This window comes from Pempheris klunzingeri, chromosome 21, assembly GCF_042242105.1.
Source record: "Pempheris klunzingeri isolate RE-2024b chromosome 21, fPemKlu1.hap1, whole genome shotgun sequence".
Classification (NCBI taxonomy): Eukaryota; Metazoa; Chordata; class Actinopteri; order Acropomatiformes; family Pempheridae; genus Pempheris; species Pempheris klunzingeri.
The window spans coordinates 7,858,087-7,882,594 of record NC_092032.1 but is presented as its reverse complement, the minus strand read 5'-3'; the positions used below and the strand labels follow the sequence as shown (position 1 = coordinate 7,882,594).

Sequence of the window (24,508 nt, the reverse complement as noted above, 5' to 3'; positions counted from 1 at the left end):
AAAGTATACTAAATATACATAGTTCCTTTCTACCACTGAAGATAACCCAAAGGCTTCAGTTTTATGCTCTGGAAAGTTAATTAATTTGACTGTAAATTAAAATGTGTTTTTTGTTGAAGTAGAATATGATCCATTTGTTCAATATGATCCATTGTTCGGTAAGACGATTGGAAAACGTGATTGAATTTGGAGGGAAATGTTTTTGCCGGACAGAACAGACTGGTGAGACTAGTTGCTTTCTCTGCTTGACAGTAACTCACCGTGGAACTTCTTCGCTGCAAACGGGAGCGGTTCTGTCTCCCCAGAGCATGCTGCTGATTCCCCGACCGTCCTGCTCCACTATTCAAGTCACAGGCTCATACTTTTTCAGGTCTTGCTGACTGCATGTCGGCTGTTTACAGCCTGGTGGTATGAGGTGCTTTACCTGCTGCAGCGCGTGGCCTTGTCGACCAATCGCACGACGGTTCAGAGGTCGGAGCGGACCGGAAGTTGTTGGCCGCTTCTGCCACTGCAGCAAGTGCAGGCAGCTTTTAGCAGGCTAACACCCTCCTCAACATGTGTTTTGGCTGTTTGTCAGTGTAAGGGACGACTATGAAAGCGTCGGAAATGTGTGAAAGACGAAGCCGGTGCCTACAGGGAAATGATTTTCACCGGCATCGCCTCTGAAGAAGAGGATACGCTAACGTAAAGGAACCCGGAAGTGTTGTTGAAGGTAACAAGCCTGCTGCTGTAGCTCGCTTGCTTGTTTGGCAGATAAATCAAAGTCAGGGCTGCACGAGTCCTCTAATGACAATCGTCTCGCAAGCTGACAGTGACCGTCAGAATTACCTTTTGGCCGGAGACGCTTAAGTCATGCTGGCTAATGAAATGACATCCTTAAGTTGTTAGCAACCGACTGCTTCATGTAGCTTAGCTAACGTTGCTGGCTACAACAGCTTCACTAAACACATGATAACGTTACATTCATGTGTCACATTTTCAGACCAGTGAAGCTGCTACAAAGCTACAAATTCATGAGCGTGGAGTTGAATATGTGTCAGTTTGGGCTCTCTGATGAATATATGTTTCTCAGATCAAGACTACAGAGTACAGATATTTTAAATGTTCCACTAATATCCAGACTTAACACAGCATGCTTGTTAAACAGTCCCATATATATTATTAGTAGTAGTATGATATTATTATTAACATATACATTGACTACAGTTAAGAAAAGGCTGAGATTAGTAGAAGATAGAACAGAGAAAAACAGTGACTGTCATACTACTTCTACTACTACTTTACATTTCTCAGAGGCTATTGAGGAATAAAGGTGTTATTGTGCAGGAGCAGTCTGACCATAGATGCAAGTATTTGCACAAAAGGCCCCTGCATGCATCTCCAAAGTGCTTTTATAATGTTTCCATTGTCACAGAAACTGACTGGCATCACTGGCTTGGCCCGTGTTTACGCTCTGTTCCCGTCTCTTGCATGCCATTGTCAACAAGAGTCATTTGCATATTCAAATAAGTGGCTTCATCTGATCATCTTCTCTTGGCTGGTGAACGGGTCAGAACTCTGACACGGTGGTTATTTGTCACCATAAAAATGACCATGTGAATGGTCAGTATGTTGGCAGAGCTCTTAGGTGAGATGATGAAAGTTTAGCTCCGGGCTACGTTTGTCCAGTCCATCTTTTCATTGCCAGGGTTATCCACTGTGATAAAGCAGGTGAGGTTACCTAATGTTAGTTACTGTACTGTGCATTTCTTATCAACAAGAATAATGTAATGCCTCTGAGATTTTGCTCTCTGTTCCTACCAGAGCCCCGGGCTGGGATTAGGACATAATTATCTCCTATATGATAATTGCTAAAATCTCTCTTTTTGTCCTAACAGCTCCCTGCAGCCACGGACACAATGAGTGCCAAATATGGCTTGGTGGGCTACAACAGTTCACGGAAGCACATTTCAATCTCCATCCCGTCGTCCACGGAGGTGATGTCACCCCACATAAAGTCTGTGGAGGAGCTGAGAGTCCTGGGAATCAACCTGAGCAGCTTCAGTGCTCCCACACAGTTCTTCATCTGTGTGGCTGGAATCTTCCTCTTTTACCTCATCTATGGATACCTGCAGGTAAGAGGAAGAGGAAAGACACAATCTGAGAGATGCTCTTAGCACACACACACACACACACACACACACACACACACACACACATTCACACACAAATATGGCAGAATATCTTGAAGTAACCAGGTGAAGCTTGTTGCACTGTTCTCTGCGTGTCTATTCTCATGGACAGATACAAAGAGTGGCTAATTTTGTCTCTGCATAGTTTTATTAGGTGTAGCTGTGTTCCTGTAATTGGAAAGGATGCTGGTACAAATGGCATATAAGACAACCCTGATGACATAAAAAACAAAGTCTGATTTTCATTACCTGCTTTCTAATTCAGTATCTCTTCACCCAGGAGTTGATATTTTCTGTGGAAGGATTCAAGCCTTTTGGTTGGTACCTCACTCTGATCCAGTTTGGCTTCTACTCCACGTTTGGATTAGTGGAGCTTCAGCTCACACAGGACAAACGCAGAAGGTAAATAAACTGCTGCTCCAAGACAACAGACTTCACTCTTTTATTTATCCAGCTTCACGATTGTCACTCATTGTCATTTTGTGATACTATAATTCACATGTGAAGACAGTATTCCTTTAAGATGTATAGCTGATGAAGGTGAGTTTTTGGTCAATCTACTGAAGCAACAGAGCAGTTTAACATAAAAGTCTATTTTCTGGACTACATTCTGTCTTCCTGTCTTCCAGGATACCGGGGAAGACCTACATGATCATAGCATTTCTAACAGTAGGCACTATGGGCCTGTCCAATACCTCTCTGGGCTACTTGAACTACCCAACGCAGGTCATCTTCAAGTGTTGTAAACTCATCCCAGTCATGATTGGAGGAGTGTTCATACAAGGTGAGCTGATTTTACTCTACGTGTATTTACATAGAGACCTTACGGATGTCCTGACATTATCTCCTTGTGCTAGCGGGTTTTGCTTTTGTCTTAATGTAATGATACTTGATTTTACGTGATTAATATTTGCTGCTCTGTTGCTGAGAGTGTATGAGCTCTCTTTAATCCGTTGTCATCCTCTTTATGAAGTTATTTGATCTCTCGACACCTCAATTCTGAGGATCGAAGGTGGCATTTGTACTTGTTGCTTAAACAAGGCTTGTCTATTGTGTAAACTCTGAGTTGGCTTTGTGCAAATAGCGTAAAACTTAGATTGAAGTAAGGATTGTCATGTCCAGCTTTCCTGCTTTCTGGTATACTCCTCAGGCCTCCATTTTTAATTATGATCACCTGACAAACACACTATTTTAGAATTTTTCATCATTAAGATAAACTCTTAAATTATAAATTCATTTAATTTATCCCAAGTCCGTATGGTCAAAAGATGAGGATTGGGCCTTCAGCAGTTCAAATAAAAAAATACAAAAAGCTAAAGGAAACTAAACCATCAGCATTTCTACACCAAAGATAAACGAAAATAAAGGTTGTATCATTACTTAAAGAAACAATGACATGTTTTTTTTTTTTATTGAACTGAAAAGGACTGAACCATAGTCATGAGTCAGAGGTAGACTCTGCAGAAGGTACATTTTCTACCTCATTTCAGTCATCTCACATGCTTCCTTTGAAGCGATGACCACCTTTCAACATTCAGCACCTCCTTTTTATCTGTGTCAGTTGTTTTCGGTTGTCAGAGCCCAATCGGCTGTACTCACTCCTTCTTCCTGCTCTTGGTTCCTCTCTGTCCTTTCATCCTCACACCGGCCATCTCAAGGTTCAGCGTCCTCAACGTCAGACAGGTTTTGTTTTTTGGTCTCTCACTCTCTCTCTGGATGGATAGATGTGAGGACCACGGTCCCTGAAGGGGTCGAGTGGAAAACAGAATTTGTTCACTTAGAATGCAAAGAGGAAAGAAAGTGAGGGGAGAGGGAGGGATGGATGAAGGGAGGGATGTGGGGTTGCCTTCAAAGGCGAGTCGGGGAATCAAAGCCGACCACGGCCAACCTGATGCTGCGTCCCCTTGTCAACCTCAAGGCATCCATTCGTCAACCTGTTTTTGGAAGACTCCTTCATCCTGTTGTCTTTTTTTTCCCCCAACTTTTGCTTTTTCACACAGCTTTTTTCTTCTTGGCGCATTGTTACATGCACAACCTCAGAAACTTTGAATTGTCAAGAACGGCCATTGTAAAAAGTTTTAGTTATATTCTTACCTGTCTAATGTAAACTTCTTTTATGAAGAGGTGGGTCAATTTTTGAAGACTGCTTTGCAAGCTGTGCTCGAGGGAGAGTGTGCTCCTTCTGCAAGCTTGGTTTCTTTACTGGTTGCACACATTTCACTTTAGATTTCAGGCTGATGTAACCTCCCTTGTGAAGTCAAAATGTGATGGTGCAGATTTTAGGAGTTAAGATTTCTTTCTGTGCAATAAAGACGTTCAAATTGATTCAATGCTATGCGCATGTGTTCCAGGTAAACGCTATAATCTGGTTGATGTGTCTGCTGCTCTCTGCATGAGTCTGGGGCTCATCTGGTTTACGCTAGCTGACAGCAAAATGGCCCCCAACTTCAATGTCACAGGTAATTTCTTCTAGATCTGACAGTAGTTTCACAGACATACCCTTCATGTTCTATTCTCACATTCAGTTTGTGTTAACTGAAAGGTATTTGTGTTTTTGCGTACAAGTGCATATGAAGTGGGAAGACCCAGCCAATCTTTGTGCAGCTTAAGCCACGTTACTTTCTCATGTGTTCTGACATCCATGTTCTTCATTTCGTGTGTTTCTGTGTGTGTGGCAAACAGGCGTTCTCCTCATCTCCCTGGCGCTTTGTGCAGACGCCGCCATTGGAAATGTGCAGGAGAAAGCCATGAAACTCCATAACGGCTCCAACTCTGAAATGGTACAGTGTGTTTCTAACTGAAGAAACTATGTATTAGGGATGGCGAGATTCACCAGTTTACATCGCTGCATCAGCATAAAAGCTCATTCAGTAATTGCCCTGATTAGGGAAAAAAGTTTGGACCAGATACGATTTGAGATGAACTTGGGATCCATCCATTCCAACATCTTTGCATTGGTAAAATTCAATGTATTATCTCTGCCAGGAGTAAGCCTGGAAGGGATCATTTGGTTGTGTGCGTTCGTACCTGTATCTCTCTCTGTCTGTCTCTCTGTAACATATAACAAATAACATATAATTCATGTTAGAATATTCTCACCAGCAGCAAATGAAAGGTTAAAGTCTCAGCTATAGATAAGTGTTCTAATGTGCACAGATGTTTTCGAAAATTTGCTAATTTGTGATTGTCATGTTGGGTATTTGTGGCAGCCAGCCCCATCAGAAAACTGCCAAAAATAATATTTTGATTTTTAATGTTTGAATTAATTAATTAATTAATTAAATTAATTAAAAAAATGCACTTGTCACAGGGCCAAATGCCAAAAAGAAGATGGCTGAACAGCTTATAGAGTTGCAGTACTAGAGAAACAAATATGTGAAGTAACAGTGTCACCTTTTTAGTTCATTTATGATTTGCTGTTTGTTTAAGTACAACCAAAGAAATCAAACCCTCTGTATCGTACTGAATTGCAAATCATCTTATTATTTTGTGTCACATTGAATCAAATCATTTCAAATCACACAGGGGCCATCTGTATCATGTCATTGTATTGCTGGCAGTTTATCACAATGTGTGTGGCATCAGTCTCAGTGATGGAGATGCACATCCCTACTATATATGACCGTACATAATAAGTCTATTGGCAACCAGACACAATACTTGGGGCGAGTGCAGAGTATGTAGATCTGCTTGACTGTGTCACCAAAATCAGACTGCTGTGTCCCATGTTGTGGCTTTAATGAATGTCATAATTCCTGACCTGTCACATGGGGTTGTATTGACAGGTGCTGTACTCGTACTCCATTGGTTTTGTCTACATACTGACAGGCCTGCTCTGTGTAGGCGGGCTGGGGCCAGCAGTGGCATTCTGCTCAGAGGTGAGTATATCTTAAGACAATTAGACTAAATGAGAAGTATATACTCATAAGGTGATTTAATGACTGTAAGTCCTGATATTACTGCAACATCAGGAGGAAACAGTTTTACAGTAGCGCCTCTATGTTCTTCTATAATTTAAATCCTCTCCTCCCTCCCAGCATCCCGTGAAGACATACGGTTATGCATTCCTCTTCTCTCTTACGGGTTACTTTGGCATCTCTTTCGTGCTGGCCCTGATCAAGCTCTTTGGTGCCCTGGTTGCAGTGACAGGTCAGAGAAACAGTTTGTCACATTTTGTCTTCTCTTCAGCTGGCGACGATCCGATAATTAATTAATTTGTGATTTTAGCTTATACTGAAAATGGCTTCATAATTCACATTCAATTATGATTATCGTGCACAGCTGTAGACTTGAAATGTCTCCTCGAAAGTCACATCTGTTGAGCTTTTGTTTCTTATTTCGTATTTGTAATTTAGTAAAACCACACGTGTTTTTACTCCTTTGCAGTGACCACTGGGAGAAAGGCCATGACTATCGTACTTTCCTTCATGTTCTTTGCAAAACCTTTCACTTTTCAGTAAGTACCATCCCCTTTTGACTTTGATCAGTTTTCTTCCAGTTTAAAGTAAGTCTACACTGACCTCTTCCTTTCACTAATAAAACTTGATTTGGCTCCCCTGCCCCTGGTTTTCATGTCCTCAGTCCATTTTCAGACCTTGACTACTCCACTGCTCTTTCTCCTTGTCCTTCACTCTCGCTCACCCTCGAACTCCTCTGTGCTGTCAAAAGGGTCGTTTTCTGCTGTACCTCTCCTGCTCTGCTTCTCCATCGTGACTTTCGACATCCATGCTCTCACACACAGACACGTGCGCACACACACACACATCAGATACAAAAAACTTTTTTTTTCTATCTTCATGGCCAACTTCATTCTCCCTGCAGCTGGTGTGTGCCCTCCACTGCTGCTGCACTCACAGTCCCTTTTCTGACTACAGTTTACACTTTTTAAACCAAAAGATTTTTTATCAGCTTACATACAGTATTGTTAATAAACCTGAGCATGGTCAAATATAGATGTGTGACAAAAATTTAAGGGGAAATCAACCCAAAACAACCAACATTAACTGCCTCAGTACGGTGTTGGGCCACCACAAGCTGCCCCAACAGCTGCAGTGCTCCTTGGCGTAGATTCTACAAATATTTGGTGCCCTACCGGATGAATGGAACACAATTCCTCTAAAAGATATCCCCCTCATTTTGTGTTTTGAGAGCACTGTGTAATTATTATGATTATATTATATGCAATTATCACATTAGCATTAATTAGCCCCCACCCATGTCTGTCCACTTAATTTCTGCCATCCATTAAAAATATCTTTACCCGTCTCCTCCCTCCTCTCCCTCCTCAGATACATCTGGGGCGGCCTTCTAGTGCTCTTCGGCATCTTCTTGAATGTCTACAGTAAAAACAGAGAGAAAATGAAGCTTCCCACCATCAAGGACCTCAGGAGCTGGCTGCTGACAGGAAAGAAAGTCAGATTTCTCTCTCAGAACGTATAGAAGGCACCCACAGGCGTAGCGCAAGCCCTGCGCTGGCAGATTGTCCGTCTGTTCGGCTGTAGAGTTGGCCCACCTGTTTCAGGGGATATGCTGAGGCACATGCCCGAGCTTCGAGCCTTATCACCACCAACACTGAGCCAAGGATGGATATACCAGTGCACCACCGGTACTCCACTGGTTCACCACTGGTGTAGAACTGACAAGACTCGCAGCAAACTGAAGGAACTGTAACTATTTTTTACAAGGGGATCAGTGCTAATGGGCTCTCTTGAAGCAATGCTTTAAAAGCCCCACAGAAACATTCCCAGTACGAGAACAACACTGAGGACTCTCCAAAGGGAATCCAGCGCCTTAGTTAACCAAATCGCACAGTTTTGCACTGGAAATGACTTAAACCCTTGAGTCGTTCGGGAAGAAAAGAAAAGAGCACAGGGCCACATGTTAGTGTGCCATGTCTGAAGTGAATGTTGGTCCCCCACCCTACACAAAAAATATATATATTGATTAAAAAGGCATATTTGCCCTCGCATGTGCCAGAAAGACCGGACAAAGCGTTGTTTTACATAATCATTGTCTAGATAAAAGTGGCTTTTTCATAGTTTATTGGTAATTTATAACCTGTGGCCCAATTCCTGAAAATGTGTGATCTGTGTGATAATATGGTGACATTTTGGGGAATATGGAGACGATTGTTCCTGTGTTCATCAATATATCAAAAATGTCAACTGCCATAATTTGCTGACCATGTGTTTGGGTGAAAGGGTACCATTCTTTTTACATTAAAACCAACTGAGACATCTCTCTTAGAGTCCAGTGTTTTCTATGTGTGTGTGTGTGTGTGTGTGTGTGTGTGTGTGTCATCAACCTTATTCTCTCCCCCTGCACCGCTTTAGAGAAGAGTTGAAATGTTGCCAAACTGTGTGTGTGTTTATCCATCCAGTGGCCTTAGGCATGTTTGATTAGGAGTCCTGAAAAAAAGATAGTACTCCTAGACAGAAAATAAACAGCAGTCTTCACTGTGCCTAGGCTGTCCTGTTCGTTTGGATCCATCCCCTGTGTGTGTGTTTGTGTGTGTGTGTGTGTGTTACATGAATTCCACTCTCTATTCGCTCTTAATGATAATGTGATGATGAAGCTCACACCTGGTTCTTCAGAAATACACTAAGGTTTCCTCTGTTGGGCCATTCAAGGATATTATGTTGAGATTTACACTTCATGTTTTTTTTTTAACATTGCTCTATCAGTCATACTGCATAGTGCATTTATTTTTTGTTTTTTTCTGTCTTTCATGTGTACTCCATCTTCACTGAATCCCTGCTTTTAGTACAGATATCACTGTGCATCTGGTTTCAATGGTGAAAACATAATCCAGTGCATACTGCAGATAGTCATAGCCCAAGAGACCCGTGCTTGTCCAGTCCTGTTCCCTGTTTATTGTATAGTTCCGCCTCTTTAACAGCAGAGCTGTTTTGATGTGCACTACACGTCTGACAGGTATTAGTTTTTCTGGGATCTTTGCTCTTTTTTTATCCGTAGAGTTTGACTATTGTTGTACAACAACAGTTTAGAATTTTTGTCTCTCACATACACACTAACATCCATTGTTAACACTTTTTATGGGCCTAAATATCCTTAAAACAAATAAATTCTTGTCACCTGATAAAAAAAAGAGTTGTAGGCTGCAGGGTCGCCAAGAGATTAGAGACACCGTCCTTCAACCCTGGACCCAGAATCGTCTCTGTCAAAGTGCCCTGGAGCAGGACTCTAGCGCTGATGTTCTGTCTGCTGACCAGGCATTATGACCTCTCAATGGAGATCAATTGAGAGGTCAAAACAAATGGTCTCTCCTTGCATGGTCCTCATCTTACACGTGTGTCACATGATCACAGATGTCAATAAGGGTGTTACATTACATTAAACCACGTGGCCAGCACTGAAGATCTGATTCACTTTTCTTAAATTGGTAGAACACCCAAAATGTCCAATCTAGGAAATACTTCAGAAGGCTAAAGATAAATTAGAAATGTTTGAGGCATCTTTTGTCCTTGATGATTGCTTTTGGTGTGTGTGTGAGTGTGTGCGCGTCATTGCCATAGCATGGTGTGATATGACAAAGACTTGCCAGCTCAGCAGGAGGCAGCCGAGTGGGGCTCTCTCTGTGATCCTAATGGAGGCCCAGATATTACAGTCTCACTTCCAGGCGGGAAACCTAACGCTGGGCCAATTAGTAATTTGGTATTTCATAAAATTTGGCAGCTTGTGTCTGATGACAAACTGACAGAGATCCTCTCTCCTCCAGGGAACCTCTGGCAGTAAAGCAGTACACACACACACACTGAGAACGGTGTAATTTTCTCTTCCAAAGCAAAGTGGTGAGTGTTGAACATATTGAGAGCACATAACTCAGTTGAAAACAGAAAATGACTTTGGATACACTCTTGTTTGGCTGCAGACTGCGGTACACATAAGCAGGAGCTGGGAGAAAGATGTGTACAAGATTTGTACAAGAGGCCTTTTTTATGATATACAGCTCTGTGCTTAACTACTGTGTTGGTATATGATTGGTGAACAGTGGAACAGTCCATCGGGGGTTTAGAGGTCATGTTGCAGTGTTAAAACATTAGTTTGCCATTATATACACCTTTGATGTGCCGCATACAGTACTGCTTCATCACTATGGGAATGGCTGTTCCCTTCCAGCTCCCTGAAAGGTCATTATGGGATGGGAAAGCCCAGTTGACCCAAGGCAAAGTACATCATTTGTCTTTTAGCACCAGGAGAACACACCTAACAAAGCAGGCTGACCCCTGTTAGAACGCTGAGGATTTGGGTCATTTTTCAAAGCCACATAGGACTTCGCATCCACTTAAGTCAGCTGTTTTTTATTGTTCTAGACAAACATTCTTTTTTTTTTAATCATACATGACTTTCAGTGTTGTGTCTTTGGTGAGGCTGTGAATGTGCAGCACTGTTTCACACACACATATACAGTTCATATATACTGAAATAAATTCAGTGTGGCCTTTAATCTGTTGTAGTATTCTTTTGTCTTTACTTTCACCTTTTTCTACCTCTTTCTCTCACGACCTCCTAAACGTCCACCCCCCCCCCACTCCCCATCACACACACACGCCTAGTAACCTAGGCCATCCAACCTCTGCTCTCACATGGCTGCGGCCATCCTAATAAATAATGGGAGGTGTCCGGAGCTCATCATCCCAGCAAATAGGCTGCTATATAATATGCGGTCCACTTCAGATAGGCTGCTATATTATATGTGGTCCGACCTCGGCTAGCCACAGCAGGGAGGGCTGGCAGCCCATTCATTATGGGTGCAATCAGTTCAGTGGGGCCAGCAAGGTAGCTAGGTGAGGGATACGCAGCCAGTCTCGCAGAGACACACACACACACACACACACACACCTGCTCTGTCTCTCTCACTCACACACACACACATACACAATCCCTGTTGTCCTTGGCTAAATAGGAAGTACATACACAAACACACAGAGACTGTGTCTATTTATGTGGAATCCTAAATTTGAACATAATCAGTTGTAGTTGAATGAGTTGAGTTTGGCTTCTTAGAATTTCCTTTAATGTGATAACATTTTAAATCTATTTTTCAGAAATGTTTTGACATTTTGGGAAATATGCTTTTTAACTGTCCTGCTGAGTCGGATGAGAAGATATCACTTTAGCTTAGCTTGGCAAAAAGACTGTTAACAGAAGGAGACAGCTAGCCTGGCTCTGCACGAAGCACACATAATCAGCCTGCAAGCACTGTAAGCTAACAAATGAACATTTTATAGCTTGAAAGTAAAACAACCGACAAAGATGTGGTTTTACAGAGAATCACTATTTCTCGGCAACCAGTGGTTGAACATAATGACTAGCTGGGCGAGCTGTTTCCCTCTGCTTCGAGTCTTTATGTTAGGCCATGGATGTCCAAAGAGAACTGGCCACAGCGTTGGAGGCGGGGCTTCGTTCATTCCTATGAGAGTTGCTCAGTGGCGCATGAAGTCCAAAAAGTTTGACTTCCCGGGCATAAACGTCCCCACATCTTCTGCATTGTTGGGCCCATGGAGCATGCGCACTAGCATCTTGGATCTGCTGAGCCGGCTAGCCCTCCGCTATAATGAATGGGAATAAAATGATTTAACCGAGCGGCTCTTCTGGACTTCCCAAATGTTATCTGGCTGAATGGATAAAATTCTGATGGTGAAACAAATCATTCTGTGGTGGTTTAGACTCTCAAAAAAAAATTTATCCACTGACTTTCAGACGTCTCTTTTACAATGTAAGTCTATGGGGAAATGGTCCCAATGGCGTTTTCCTACTATGAAGTACTGTGAAAAACTTTTACACAGTTTGGCCACAATGTAAAATTGGCTTCAAAGCCTGGTGCACTTCCTGGGGGCTTGTATTAGACCTACTACACTTTTGCTTGGCACAACTTCCTGGTAACCGTCAGTATTTGTACAAAGAAATGAGATCAAACTTAACTAAAGATGTTGGTAGGTGGATTTTGTTACCTTCAGACTGAGCCAGATGAGCTTCTTCCACATTTCCAGTCTTTGTGCTAAGCTTAGGCTAACCAGCTGCTGGTGGTAGCTTCATATTTACCACAGAGATGTGAGCGTGTTATCAATCTTCTCATCCAACTGTAGGCAAGATAACAAATATGTTTATTTCCCAAAATGTCACATCACTAAAGAACAGGTACAACAGGAATGCCTTCCTCTGTCTTTTGTTCCACATTATCTTTTCCATCTTTTCTTTCTTTCCTCTTACTCTGTCCCTTTTCCACACATGGATTCATTCCTTCTGTCCCTCATTCTCTTCACTTCCTTCATTTCCTCTGTCCTCCTTTCTCTCCTTCCTTCCCTCCTTCTCTCCTTCCCCACAACTGGCCCCCTCCCCTTCCCCCTCCTCCTACCTCAGACTCATTACACCCCACCCACCCGTACCCCAGCCTGTGAGAAGCTCCCCTCATATAATATGATGGCCATCTGCTAGGCTGAGCCGCGCTTTCCAAAAGCCCCGGGGCTAGATGTTTATCTGTCGTCCCCCTCTCAAACTCCTTTAAGAATGCAAAACATATCAGCGATCATCACTACTACAATTAGCACAGGTGCTGCTGAGCTGTAAAGTGATCAGGAGAAATGGGAGGAAACATAATTGAAGTGGATTAGAGCGGAGAGGTGGGAGGGAAAAAAATGAGGTAAAATTCTGGGGGCTTGGACAGCGGCCCTTCTCTATACTGCTGTTTAAAATTCACTGTGCTGTGATTAAAACTGGTGCAGAGCGGTGGTGGAAGTCCTGGCAAGGAGGTTTGGTTTTTAACAGCTGTCTAGTGTTTTTCTGTCCCACTGTGTCTGTGAATGTGGTCCTGTCTGATTGAAATATGGAGTTGGAGGTGTGTGATTGTTCATTGTCTAACCAAGATCAGGACTTTTTATGCATGTATCTGAGCTTGTACAGGAGCGTGTGTGTGTGTGTGTGTGTGTGTGTGTGTGTGTGTGTGTGTGTGTGTGTGTGTGTGTGTTACTATCACATGATAAACCAAATCTTCTTGTGTTCGGCTTGTCAGCAACCACTGACAACATGGCAGCAAAACATTTGCGCACAGGCTTGCGAACACATACAGATACAGTACAGACACACACACACGCACCCTCACACACACCATTTCAGTAGCTCAAGCACGGCCGAAATATTCCACAGCAGTCACTCATGAAGAGAAATTCTTAATAATAAATATCCAGCCAATAATGAATGTGCTGCTGGCTGCAGTTGTCTTGGGGGCATAATATCTAATTTCCTCCCAATGTTTCATATCCCTACTCCTGCATGTCGACACAGTCCATCATTACACCCCAATGCAGGTTCCTATCACTTTTATTTATTTTTCAAATCAATATATAAATCAAAGCCTGGACAGATGAGATCCAATAAATTACAGAGTGCCGGACAAATGCGGAATGTTAACTGTGTACCACGAGAGAAGATTCCCATGGGTGCTGCTTGGTGTGCGCTGTGTGCTAGAGGAAAATCTACTAAATGTCACTTTAAATCACAGCTAACTTGAATATTACTCAGCGTTGTTTTTAACACAAGTGGAAAAGCTCATCCAAGGCCTTATCTGAAGAAGTTTTGTAGATTTCATGTGTCTTCACTGATGGTCTCTGAATCTTATGTCATATTTTGTTTTTTGGGCTTTTTTTTTTTTTAAATCAAGAGTGAGGCAACCACATCCACTGCGGTCTGGAAAATGAAGCCATCACACAGCATTTGTACTGAAATTGTCCAGTAGTGAGAGATCACATTGTGCGTCCCTCCCCATCAGGCATTCATTTACAGTTAACTAAGGGATGCAAAATAGAGAAGCAGAGTCCTCTGGATGACGGCCTCAGTTTGTGAGTCACCCCCTTCTATTCCAAGCTCAGCCACATGGAAAAATGTGAGGGTTAGTGGAAGAAGGGGAGGAAACAGGGGCAAGAGGATAGAGAACCAGGTGAAATAGAGCAGAGAGAACAGGGGAGGAGGGTCGGCAGCTTCATAAACCTGCAGCTGCCATGTTAAATCCTCACTGCGGACTCAAGTAGGTGCAGGGGGCTAACCAGTCAGCTCGGGCATAGACCCATAACGTGAAGGGCGGGCTCTCGGGGCACACACACACACACACACACACACACTCAGAGCTATACCTGAGCGTGGCAATCATCGCTATCAGCAGGGAATATGCTACCATCAGGCCCCATAACATCAGAGTACACCTTGGCGCTGACACCACATGACATGCATATGTGCGGAGGCAGCGTTAGGTGATGCCAGGCCAGGCAGCAGCAGGGGTTTGAAGGCGATTCCCACTGACAGTGGTTCGATGGGGGGAGAGAGGAGACCGCCAGTGCACAGTGAAACAGCGGGCCTTCCTCACTACATGGTAGGAACACAAAGACAGAGGCAGAGCCACACGGAAAATACTACAGGATAAAAGAAATGGCGCTTGATTCCCGCTGGTGTGTGAGTGGTTTCATACAGCATTTAGAATGATAATACAAGAGTAAAATTGTGATAAAAAAGATATGATAACAATAAAGCATCACACGTTTTAAAGTATACCAGCATTATACCAGCATTATATATACAAAGACAGATAAACTGTATGACAGCACAGTGCTTAATATAAAGATATTACATACACGTAAACATAAAATATAGGAAACAAAGTATCAGCCTGACAGAGAGCCTGTTTTAGGGCTGCGACTAATGATTATTGATTTTTTGATGATTTTTTTTCACAATTAATCATTTAAGCCTTTATAAAATGTGTGAAATAGTGAAATGCGATCACAATGACATCACCATTTTCCAGAGCCCCAGGTCACATCATCATATTTTTTTGTTGATCAACGGTCTAAAACACAAAGGTGTTCAACTCTTACTATCTCATAGGTCAGATATTTGGGAACTAACTAATAACTAATCGATTATCAAAATAGTCATTCAAATGATCTTATAAAAAAGGGGTCTGAAATAATACAAGATGCAATTTTTAATTAATCTTTTTTCAGTAAGTTAGAAGTCTGTTGGGCCACATCCAGCTCTGAGCAATCTGACGCCGCCGTTACTTTGCCTCCTAAGTCTTCAAGTCCCATTTAGTGCGACTGGACTTTTACAAGGTTGAATCTTCTTGTTTTGATGTGGCAGCAGCATTTTGTATGAGTTGAAGATTAAGAACACTGATTGTCACGTCTTGTGCATACTTGACATGAGAGGCTATTGACGTCCTACGGGAACTCCTCCTCATTAATCCCCCTTGCTGAAATGTGAGAGGTCAGGGTCAGAGACAAGGATCCCGTTCATCAGGTGCCACGTGGAGCACTGATTCGTGCACTTTATTTTCAGTTCACAAGTTAGTATTAAGTCTGGATGCAACTAATGACATGATGCCTTTAACCAGCTGGTTGCCCAGACAGTTTCTGTGTTGCCTCTGACTCCATGATCCCTTTTGAGTTGTATTCTTTGTTCATCTAATGTCTTCCAGCTTACAGGGGTGTGTGAAACCCTAAGCCTTTGACAATCCACCAGTTGGATGTTGCACTGTAAGCAAATGTTATACATTTATTTTAAATTGTTAGTTTTATCTTTGAAATTAATACTAAGGCTCTAATTTCATTTAAATGCCTACTTATGAGATAGGCAAAAGAAATTTCTAATCAGATATCACAAGATAGAGCACAAAACCTACAACCATGTGATGATTTGGAACAATTACATACAGTAACTTTTAACGCTACACTGGGAAACAAGATCTCATTTAAAAACAATAGCAAAGCAGAAGGCAGTTGTTCCAATATGGAGAATATAAAGAATAAATAATCCAGTTGTCTGCAGCGCCCAACGCAAAGCAATTTAACGCATCAGTGGCAGCCGCCTATTAATTTCCTGTAGAAAGAGCGAGGGGGGAGGCTGGGAGCACTGATTGGAGGGACAACACAGCCTGTGCATCATGTATCACTTCGGAGCCAAACAAGACTCACACACGCAAATAAATGAATAAATGCACGTTCACACACACATGAATCCACGCAGGCAAACGCAGGCACGTCACAGTTGTAATCGTGCTGTTGTTTCCCACAATGTCAGCGGTCGCATGGGAGCGAGGTGGCACTATATGCCTAATGATAGTGAATTAAAAAGGAAAGCCTACAGACAGAGAGGCCCATATGTGACTCTTGTCCTCAGGGTGTTGCATCAATAATAGGCCCCCCAGGCAGGGCCCTGCTTCTACTATGCATTCACTGGAAATCCCAGTCCGCTTTAATTAGGTACCAAGCTTCCGACCCCTCCCCTGCTTCCAAAATAACTAAAGAGGGCGTGGCAGTACCAATATCACTGGCTCTGATCCAAACAACAACACCTCTTTCACCATGGGGGAGGACGAGGGGGAAGACCGTGACGCTATAAATCCAGAGGTATTTGGACACGGGCCACCATCGGTCCCAAACGACCACTGTGGTGGCAACAAGCATGCAGGGGCCGCAGCCAACAAATATATGATGTTAAAAACGTCATAGCTGCCGCTGAACTTTTGACTGTGTTCTCTCCGCAGAGAGACCAATGTGTTCCACATCCCACAAGCCAAATCATCTCTTCCTTCTTTGTGGAAGGGTGCTTGAAAGAAGAATTATCTTCAAAATATTTGCCTACAAACAAGTTGTGCTTACCAGTGACATACCAATTCCTCATCAGTGGTAAGAAACAGTGACGCTGGACCCTCTCTCTGCCACTCTGCTGGCTATTCATTGGTCCTGTCCCATAGAATCAGGGTTTTGTTTGATGCATGGTTTTTCATTATCACTATGGCCCATCATTACTTTCCTCTTATTATAGTCTGGGGGACATTCGAGACAGTTCAGAAGAGCTGTGGATGAGGGACAACACACACACACACACACATACACACACACACAGAGTCATTTCTTTCTTTTTGGGGAGAAAAAAATGTGCCCCACAGACATAATGTCTGTGTTTTCCTGCAATTAATTAATGGGTCCCCAGCTAGTTAGCAGTAGGCAGCACTTGTTTCACCGTGGCGACTGAGAGAGGGCGAAAGGGGTTGAAGCCAGGCTCGCCTCGGTAGCTGCAGGCTTTTAGTTGTGAGCCACTGGATTTGGACTATTTTTAACGAAATCCTTTTATGGATAGATAAATCTGATTTTATGCAAGAAGAGTCTCCTGGGTTTCAATTAACTGGGGGTCACGCTGCAGATCTATCACAAAAAGAACGAGGGAAGGGGAGAGAGAGAAAGAAAGGGAGAGGAAAAGATAGAAAAGAAAGAGAAAGCGAAGAGGAAAGCCTTTAATTAATACGGTCTAATTAAACATTTGTGAAATGCATTATCTGCACTGTTTTTTTTTCTTTGTTTTTTTGTTTTTTTTCATGATGAGCTATGGTTGCCTAATTGTCAGCTTGCACCCCCCCTCCTAAAAGTTGTTTTGTGGTTACATCATGGTTGTTAATAATGCAAAAGACGCTTTGGAGTGCCTTTTAACTGCAGTTTGTCTTCCCACAATTGAGGATTCAGAGAAAACTTGTAATTGGGAATGCTTTGTTACTCGCCCTTCAACTAGACTCCTCTGGGTGCCTCTTGAAAACATTTGACTAACTGCAAAGATTTGATGGCAGGGGTGGCGGGGGTGTTGGGCACACTTCTAGAGGAGACTGTGGAAACTAATTTGATTCCTAAAACATGCACAAGATGACAGCTTCCCGCTGCACGGCGGAGGTAGATTTGACTTTGAATCATGACACAATGTTTAATCACGGGCCACGAGGCATGGCAAGTCACTAGACCTGAGGAGAGTCACATAAAGAGTGTCAAGCATGCCGGGCAAGAGATAGAGAGAGACAGAGAGAGGGCGAGAAAATCCATAACAGATTAAACAGTGTTTGGTCAAAACACACAGCATGATATGTGCGTCTATCACCTTACCGCTCTTTCTCATTGCAATGCATATTTCTTCCCAGCCAGCCCGCGCTCTCATTGTTAAACTACCCACAGGGCAATTCTTAATGTGAAGTTGATCTCAGGTTGTAGTCGCTTACACGTGCACTCACTCACACACACACACACTCACACACACACACACACAGTTCCACTCTGCACACTCCACCCCCATCGCTGCCATGACATTTCTCTCCCCATTCAATTCCCAGCGTGTGCAGCAGTAGCAAAGCGTGTTATGTCCATCTTTTTTTTCTCTCTCTGTCTTTGCATAGTGAGGGGAATGATTCAATTCATCAGAGCGCGGAAATACGCTCGTACACTTTTGCCTGAAAAGCACACACTTACTGGACCAGCACAGTCTGTTGATACAAGTTACATATGAGCAAACATAGCGGAGTATATATACTCACCCACACACACACACACACACACACACACACACAAATAATGATGATTAAGCAGGCAGGTTGAATAGCATCAGTAACAGATTCCCCTTTGATTAGCTAGTGTTATCTTGAGCACATAGGTCATGTGTGGGTGCACCAACAGTATCTATCATACATGTACAAACATCCAGACTGGCTTAGTAGGAGCGGGTGTGTTGATACCTAAAGCAGAGTCCCGCATGAGTCCAGTTTTTCTTGAATCACGAATCCAGCCAAGGAAAAGTCTCTTTCAGTGGCTGCACCTGATGCCAGGATGGGGAGCAATTCAGGCTCGATGATATCAGCTCATTTAAATGTAAAAATACTGCACAATCATTTTCATTCACGATCTCTCCAGAAAAAAATAAATAAATTAAACATTTGTTTGTTCTCACCTGTTGCCCACCTGCATGTAGCTCATTTTTACGTATGCCCATATTTATGAATTTATATATTTTCACCCATGTACCACAAAGTCTTAAGTATCAACAGAGCCCAAAATGTATTTGTCTCTTCCATGTTGTACTCATTTTTATTTAAAACTAGAAAAAACATTTCCAGTTTCAGCTTCCAATCATTTTTGGTTTTCTCCATTAAAAACTGTTTTGGCTCGCTCTCTTTTTTAATGAAAAATCTTCGAGGACAGACGGTACACTACCTGCCCAGCACCAAACAGACAGACAGTCAGTGATTAACTGGTGAATGTAGAGGGGCATTTAGCAAGTAAAGAGCCAGGTACTTTTGTCCAGAGTTAGTTGAGACCAAAAACATAGATAAGATGGAGTGTATGTTGAGCTGACTTTCATCTAATCTGTTGAATGTGTTATCAGAAACTTTTTCTCTGGCAAGTTTACCACATCCACTTAAACGGAGATAATATATCAGTGGTATGTTTGTGGTCAGTATGACTGGTTGTGGTCAAAAGTGTGCTCTCTCACATCCAACAGTGATGTCACGATGCACTGACCAATCCCTGGAGTACACCTCTACATCACCACAGCAAGATGGCAAGTTTAACCAATGGAGGTCAGCAAAACCAACAATTTCAAACGTCAAAGTTACTAAATGTGTGACACAGTAAAGTGACTTGTCTGCTTATTGAGGCGGGCATCTGTCACCGAAATATTTGCCTCCTCTCTCTTTATTCCTTTTTCCACCCCGTTCTTGCTCTCTACTCCTCCCACCCTCCATCTCTCTGCGGTACCCTTACCTCCCATCCCCTCCTACTGCCCTCTACTATATTAAGCATGTCATCTCTCGTTCCAAGGTGCTCTAAGTGGTGGCAGTGCTAAGGTGCTAGCAGGATGCTAGCAGGGTGTGCACTGAGCATGCCCATAGAGCCAACCTTACTAATTAGAGATCCAACCTTGATGAGTGCTCTCTTTCACTTTCTCTCTCTTTCTCTCTCTTTCTCTCACACTCACACACACACACACACACGATACACATATACTCATGCTCTCTCTCCGTAAGCATGTGTATCTGGGCCCAGAAATTACTTAATATGATATATTAACATATTTCTGGCAGGAGCGGCAGGAGGAGGGTGCTCGTTGGAGACAAATTATCCAAATTAATTTCTAATTTAAAATCCTATGCCTTTTATTATAAGCTGTGGGCGCCCTTAGTACCAGAGACACAGCGAGGAAGAGGGAATAAAGGCAGACAGAGAACAGTGAGAGAAGAGTGAAGTCAAGGATGGAAGGATGGAAGGAGGAATAAGAGGATGCGTTAATAACCTAGGCTGGTTTTTGCCCACAAACTAAATGAATAAACGGAGGGGGATATGAAGACACAGGAAGGATTTAACTGTACATGGCCGGCTGAACTCACCGAGCTTAATTCAGCCATGAGAGAATGTCCCCAGAGAGGAAAAGGAGAAAAAGGGAAACGAAAATGGGTCCAAAAGTTTGAGGCGTACTTGGATCTCCCCTTTGCCCTAATTAGTGGCCTCACATCCTCAGTAAGCCTTGGAGGGAGGAGAAGCCAGTGGCCACGTCCATGGGTCAATCTTTGAGAAATTGTTATGAATCTGCACACAATAGCCTTGGGTGCACATGGGAAATGTAGGCCTAGAAGCATGTCCACATGAAATGGTACTTGAAGTCTTCAGAAGCTCAAAATGACCAATTAGGCCGTCTCATTTTGGCCAGATCTAATGCAGGAATCGGTCAACATCTCCTCTTCATAATTCATGCCTATTACTGAGGATTAGCTGCAACTCATCCTTTCAAGGGCTTAGCGGCTACGCACAGTTAAATGATTCATTGAATCGCAAGGCATGAATTGTAATTATTGCACAGATTTGAAAAAGAAATTCTCAGATAGAAGTGAGAAGTGTAAAAATGCGCATGTACAACTGTGTAACATATAGGTCAACAGGCATGCGCTGTACTGAGGTTTTCATAAAGCACAGCTCATGTCTAAAAATCAAGTTAAAATGGAAAAATGTCAACGCCGTCACGCATCCGCTGAAGGTATTATTAAGCATTGTGATATATTGTTCTGAGTCTACCTCCTTCGCTGTCATAGAAGTGCCAGTGTGCATTTACTTTTACAGCGTGTTCATTCTCAAATTAAACATGAAGCAGGAGCTCTGGATGATGAGGTTCTGTCTGAAGTTATCCCGTTCTACATCAAGATGTTTCACCTGTTTTAAGACGTGTTAGCGGAGTAACAATACATGATTTATTAGCATGAACCAAAAGATCATTTCAATACCATTTCAGCATCACATCAGCAAAGCTTGAATCTCTCTAACTGCGTGCTGCTCCACGTTTTACACTTTCTGAAAGCCAACTATGAGCAAAATCTCCACTGCCAATGTTTCCCCTTTGAGAAGAAACTACAGGACAACTTGTTTACTGTACAGTAAAAGCGGGCACTTCTATAGTGGTTGCATCAGTATGTAAATAGTGTATCAGTCATTATATTCCTTGTTAAGCTATTATCCACTGACGCACCGTGCGACATGCATGGACTTGTAACTGCATGTTTAATCACCAATCTACCCAGGAGCCTACAGCTTGTTTCAACTAATATCAAATAATAGCACAGCTCACCGTGTAATGAACAAACACCCCCTTCACTACACAAAGACACACACACACACACACACTGCCTCACTGCTACAGCCTCCAAACATGGCGCGGCAGCACCATAGCGGACACGGACATGTGTCTTCTATTTCAGCTCTTGGGGACGAAGAGGTTTGTGGCGCTTGTGTTTCAGCGGGGGTTTTGCTGCAACTCTGGGTGCTGTGCTGGCTCGGGGAGAGGCGCAGCGCTGTAATTAAGGACAGAGGGAGGAGGATGTTCGTTAGATGTAGTGTCCTCATTAGTGTAAGTTCCACCCGGAGGTGGTGCTGAGCAACGAACACCTAATGAGACGCATATTGTAATGAAAGCAGGGAACCAACAACCGCCCAGTTACAGGCAAGGGCTCTCAAATTAGTGTGTGAGGAAAGACTTCTGCACTGCACAATGTATATATTTCTTGCTCTGTAGGGTATATAAGTTGTTTCAGAGACTTGGGCCTCATTTAAATGTGCATCAATGCATCCACAGTGTTATGTGAGGAGTTGTCTGAGGTAAGTGAGCACAAGAGATTATTCTATTCTTTTTTTTCGTTTTCTCTTTCTATCTAACCTGTTCATTTAGGCGCCCGATGATAAGCGCTGCATTTGTATGCCAGGCTACAAATCACTGTTACATACTGTAAGCAGCCAGCCAGCCATACAGACACTGTAGGGGCTCACCTGCCCTGTGGCTAAAGACGACTGTAGCTACTGTATCCTGTATGCACACACACTCACCCACACTCACACACATAGACAAAATGTCTCACAGCATGCCTCTTGCCACAAGTACTGTACAGGTAATCTCACTTAATCATCTCAGAGGTCACCGCAAAGCGAGGTGGGGCGATAATTGCTGTGCTGAGCAGCAAAAAGTGAAGGATTGCAGGGAGAGAAAGAGGGAGAGGGAGGCAGAGATGAATGGAATGAAGAAAGAGAGGGAGGATGAGAGGAAGTGTGTGAGCATGTATGTGTGTGTGTGCGTGCGTGACTGCTAGAGGGCAGATATGGAGACAAAGCATATTGGTGCTGCAAGGACAACTGTCGGCCCCGATGCTTTGACAGGAAGTGCCCCGACAGGAAATCGTACAGTTATGCAAACTATTTTTTATTTATTATTCAGATTGTTTGTGCTATGGAATATTTTGAGCAAACATTACTCTTCATCCAATCATCACTCTGTTCCTCTATTTCTTTTACAAGAACAGTTAAAGTCCATTTAAACAGGTTTAATGAGCTTATGTGACAGCGAAACCAGATTCAGGATTAAGAAAGAAAGAAGGATGCAACAAGAGCGGAGAGTAATGTGGAGGAATAGGAATGGCAGGAGGAGAGAAACAGAGGGAGGGAGAGTGACAGCTCTCTCCCCCTGGGGCTAACCAGGGGATGGCCTCCCTCGGCCCGTGACAGCCAACCAAACAGGTACAGTGTGAGATGATTTAAGGTGATAATAACTTCCACTTTGGCGGATGGATGACGCTTCTCCCGTGGCTGCTGATGCTTAATGAATGAAACATTAGTAAACACTACAAAAAACGTGATTAGAGAGCCCCCCTGCCGACAGCAGGCGAAGAGGAGAGAAAAAAAGATGAGTACGCAAATGTGTCTTCAGTACCACCACACATTCACACACACACACACACACACACACACCACCCTTCGCTCCGTCTCTACACTGACTGGATTGTCCGAATCTTTAATTTCTACTCATCACTTTTTAATAAAAGATGAAAGACAGGCGAGGGAGACAAATCTGTATCTCTGCGTGTGTGTGTGTGTGTGTGCGTCTGCATGTGTGTGTGATTTCTTCTAGTCGTCTTCTAGGTCTGTTGCCACCAGACCAAATGATATGTGTACAGCAAGGTGTGCCGCCTGCAGATATGCACAAGCCATACAAAGTGGCTTTATATAGGCAATGAGACAAAGCTCTCTAGACGCAAGGTGAAAAGAGGCAAGGACTCACTAAAATAGATCTGCACTGTCACTGCCCTACCTACCAGTCTGCCTATGTTAAGGAGTAATGGAATACGCCCAAGACAGCTATAATCCATGGGCATGAAAATTGGGGCTGTAATCTGCTAAAAATATTCCTCTGCATTGCTTGTTGCATTACTCATTCACTCAGCTTCATCAAAATTAGAAAGAAAACATACTCTCCCAGTAGCTCAGGAGGCACGCCATGCAAGTAAAGTTCACAACAACAATTTACACTGTTTTCTTCCTTCAGTAAAAAACATAGTTAGTAATGAAAATAGCAAATGTAACAAAATTTGAATTGGGGGAATTCAATGGTTTCAACAGCGCAGATGAATTTCAGTTAACCTCAAGTGTTGGTTGCTGATAGTGTGCATATGGCTACCTGTAGGGGCTGAGGGTTTGTTATTTGAGTGAATGGTAAATGAATGACTGCTGTAGTTACTATAGTTATAGTTACTGAAACAGTCATGCAAAATTCAAAAGTCATTTTATTGTATTTCCTTCACATTTTTCTTGCTGTTGGTGATATGTTCTCAGGAGTTTAGCTCAAGTTTATATGATTAATTGAATTTTGAATTCTTGAGTCGTTGGGTCTCACTCTTCAACATAGAGTTTGGTCTAGACCTGCTATTTATGAAAGGCATCTTGAGATAACAACTTGATTGAGTGATTGATTGATTGATTGATTGATTGATTGATTGATTGATTGATTGATTGATTGATTGATTGATTGATTGATTACATTTACTGATTTGAATTTATTTCATGTCCAGTGGCCACATTTTAAGAAATTGTCACTTTCTACAATATCTGTACGTAACATAAACATTATTTTTCAAATTAAGGAAACATTGCAGTTAAGGTTCATAAAAAATTGTTGATGTTAATTGCAGGTCTGTGACT

The 24,508-nt window shown here is 42.7% G+C and overlaps 1 protein-coding gene across 2 annotated transcripts; it reads left to right on the top strand.

Annotated features, from left to right (window-relative positions):
- The first annotated feature begins 497 nt into the window (after positions 1–497).
- On the top strand, positions 498–8,409 carry slc35b3 (solute carrier family 35 member B3). Of its 2 annotated transcripts, XM_070852880.1 has the most exons (10): positions 498–712; positions 1,878–2,114; positions 2,452–2,573; positions 2,801–2,955; positions 4,523–4,630; positions 4,854–4,951; positions 5,957–6,049; positions 6,209–6,320; positions 6,558–6,627; positions 7,460–8,409. In XM_070852880.1, the coding sequence occupies exons 2-10, from the start codon at positions 1,899–1,901 to the stop codon at positions 7,608–7,610; spliced, it is 1,125 nt and encodes a 374-aa protein (XP_070708981.1). In that variant the 5' UTR covers positions 498–712; positions 1,878–1,898; the 3' UTR covers positions 7,611–8,409. The 2 variants fall into 2 exon arrangements, with proteins under 2 accessions (XP_070708981.1, XP_070708982.1); XM_070852881.1 differs by lacking the exon at positions 498–712 and having other exon boundaries at positions 1,384–2,114.
- The last annotated feature ends 16,099 nt before the right edge of the window (positions 8,410–24,508 follow it).

What these genes read in the sequence shown, in the direction of transcription:
- slc35b3 (XM_070852880.1), top strand. Translation starts at nt 1,899, where the DNA reads ATGAGTGCCAAATATGGCTTGGTGGGCTACAACAGTTCACGGAAGCAC. An exon ending in ACACAGGACAAACGCAGAAG is followed by an intron (nt 2,574 to 2,800) that starts GTAAATAAACTG and finishes CCTGTCTTCCAG; the next exon opens with GATACCGGGGAAGACCTACA. An exon ending in ACGGCTCCAACTCTGAAATG is followed by an intron (nt 4,952 to 5,956) that starts GTACAGTGTGTT and finishes TTGTATTGACAG; the next exon opens with GTGCTGTACTCGTACTCCAT.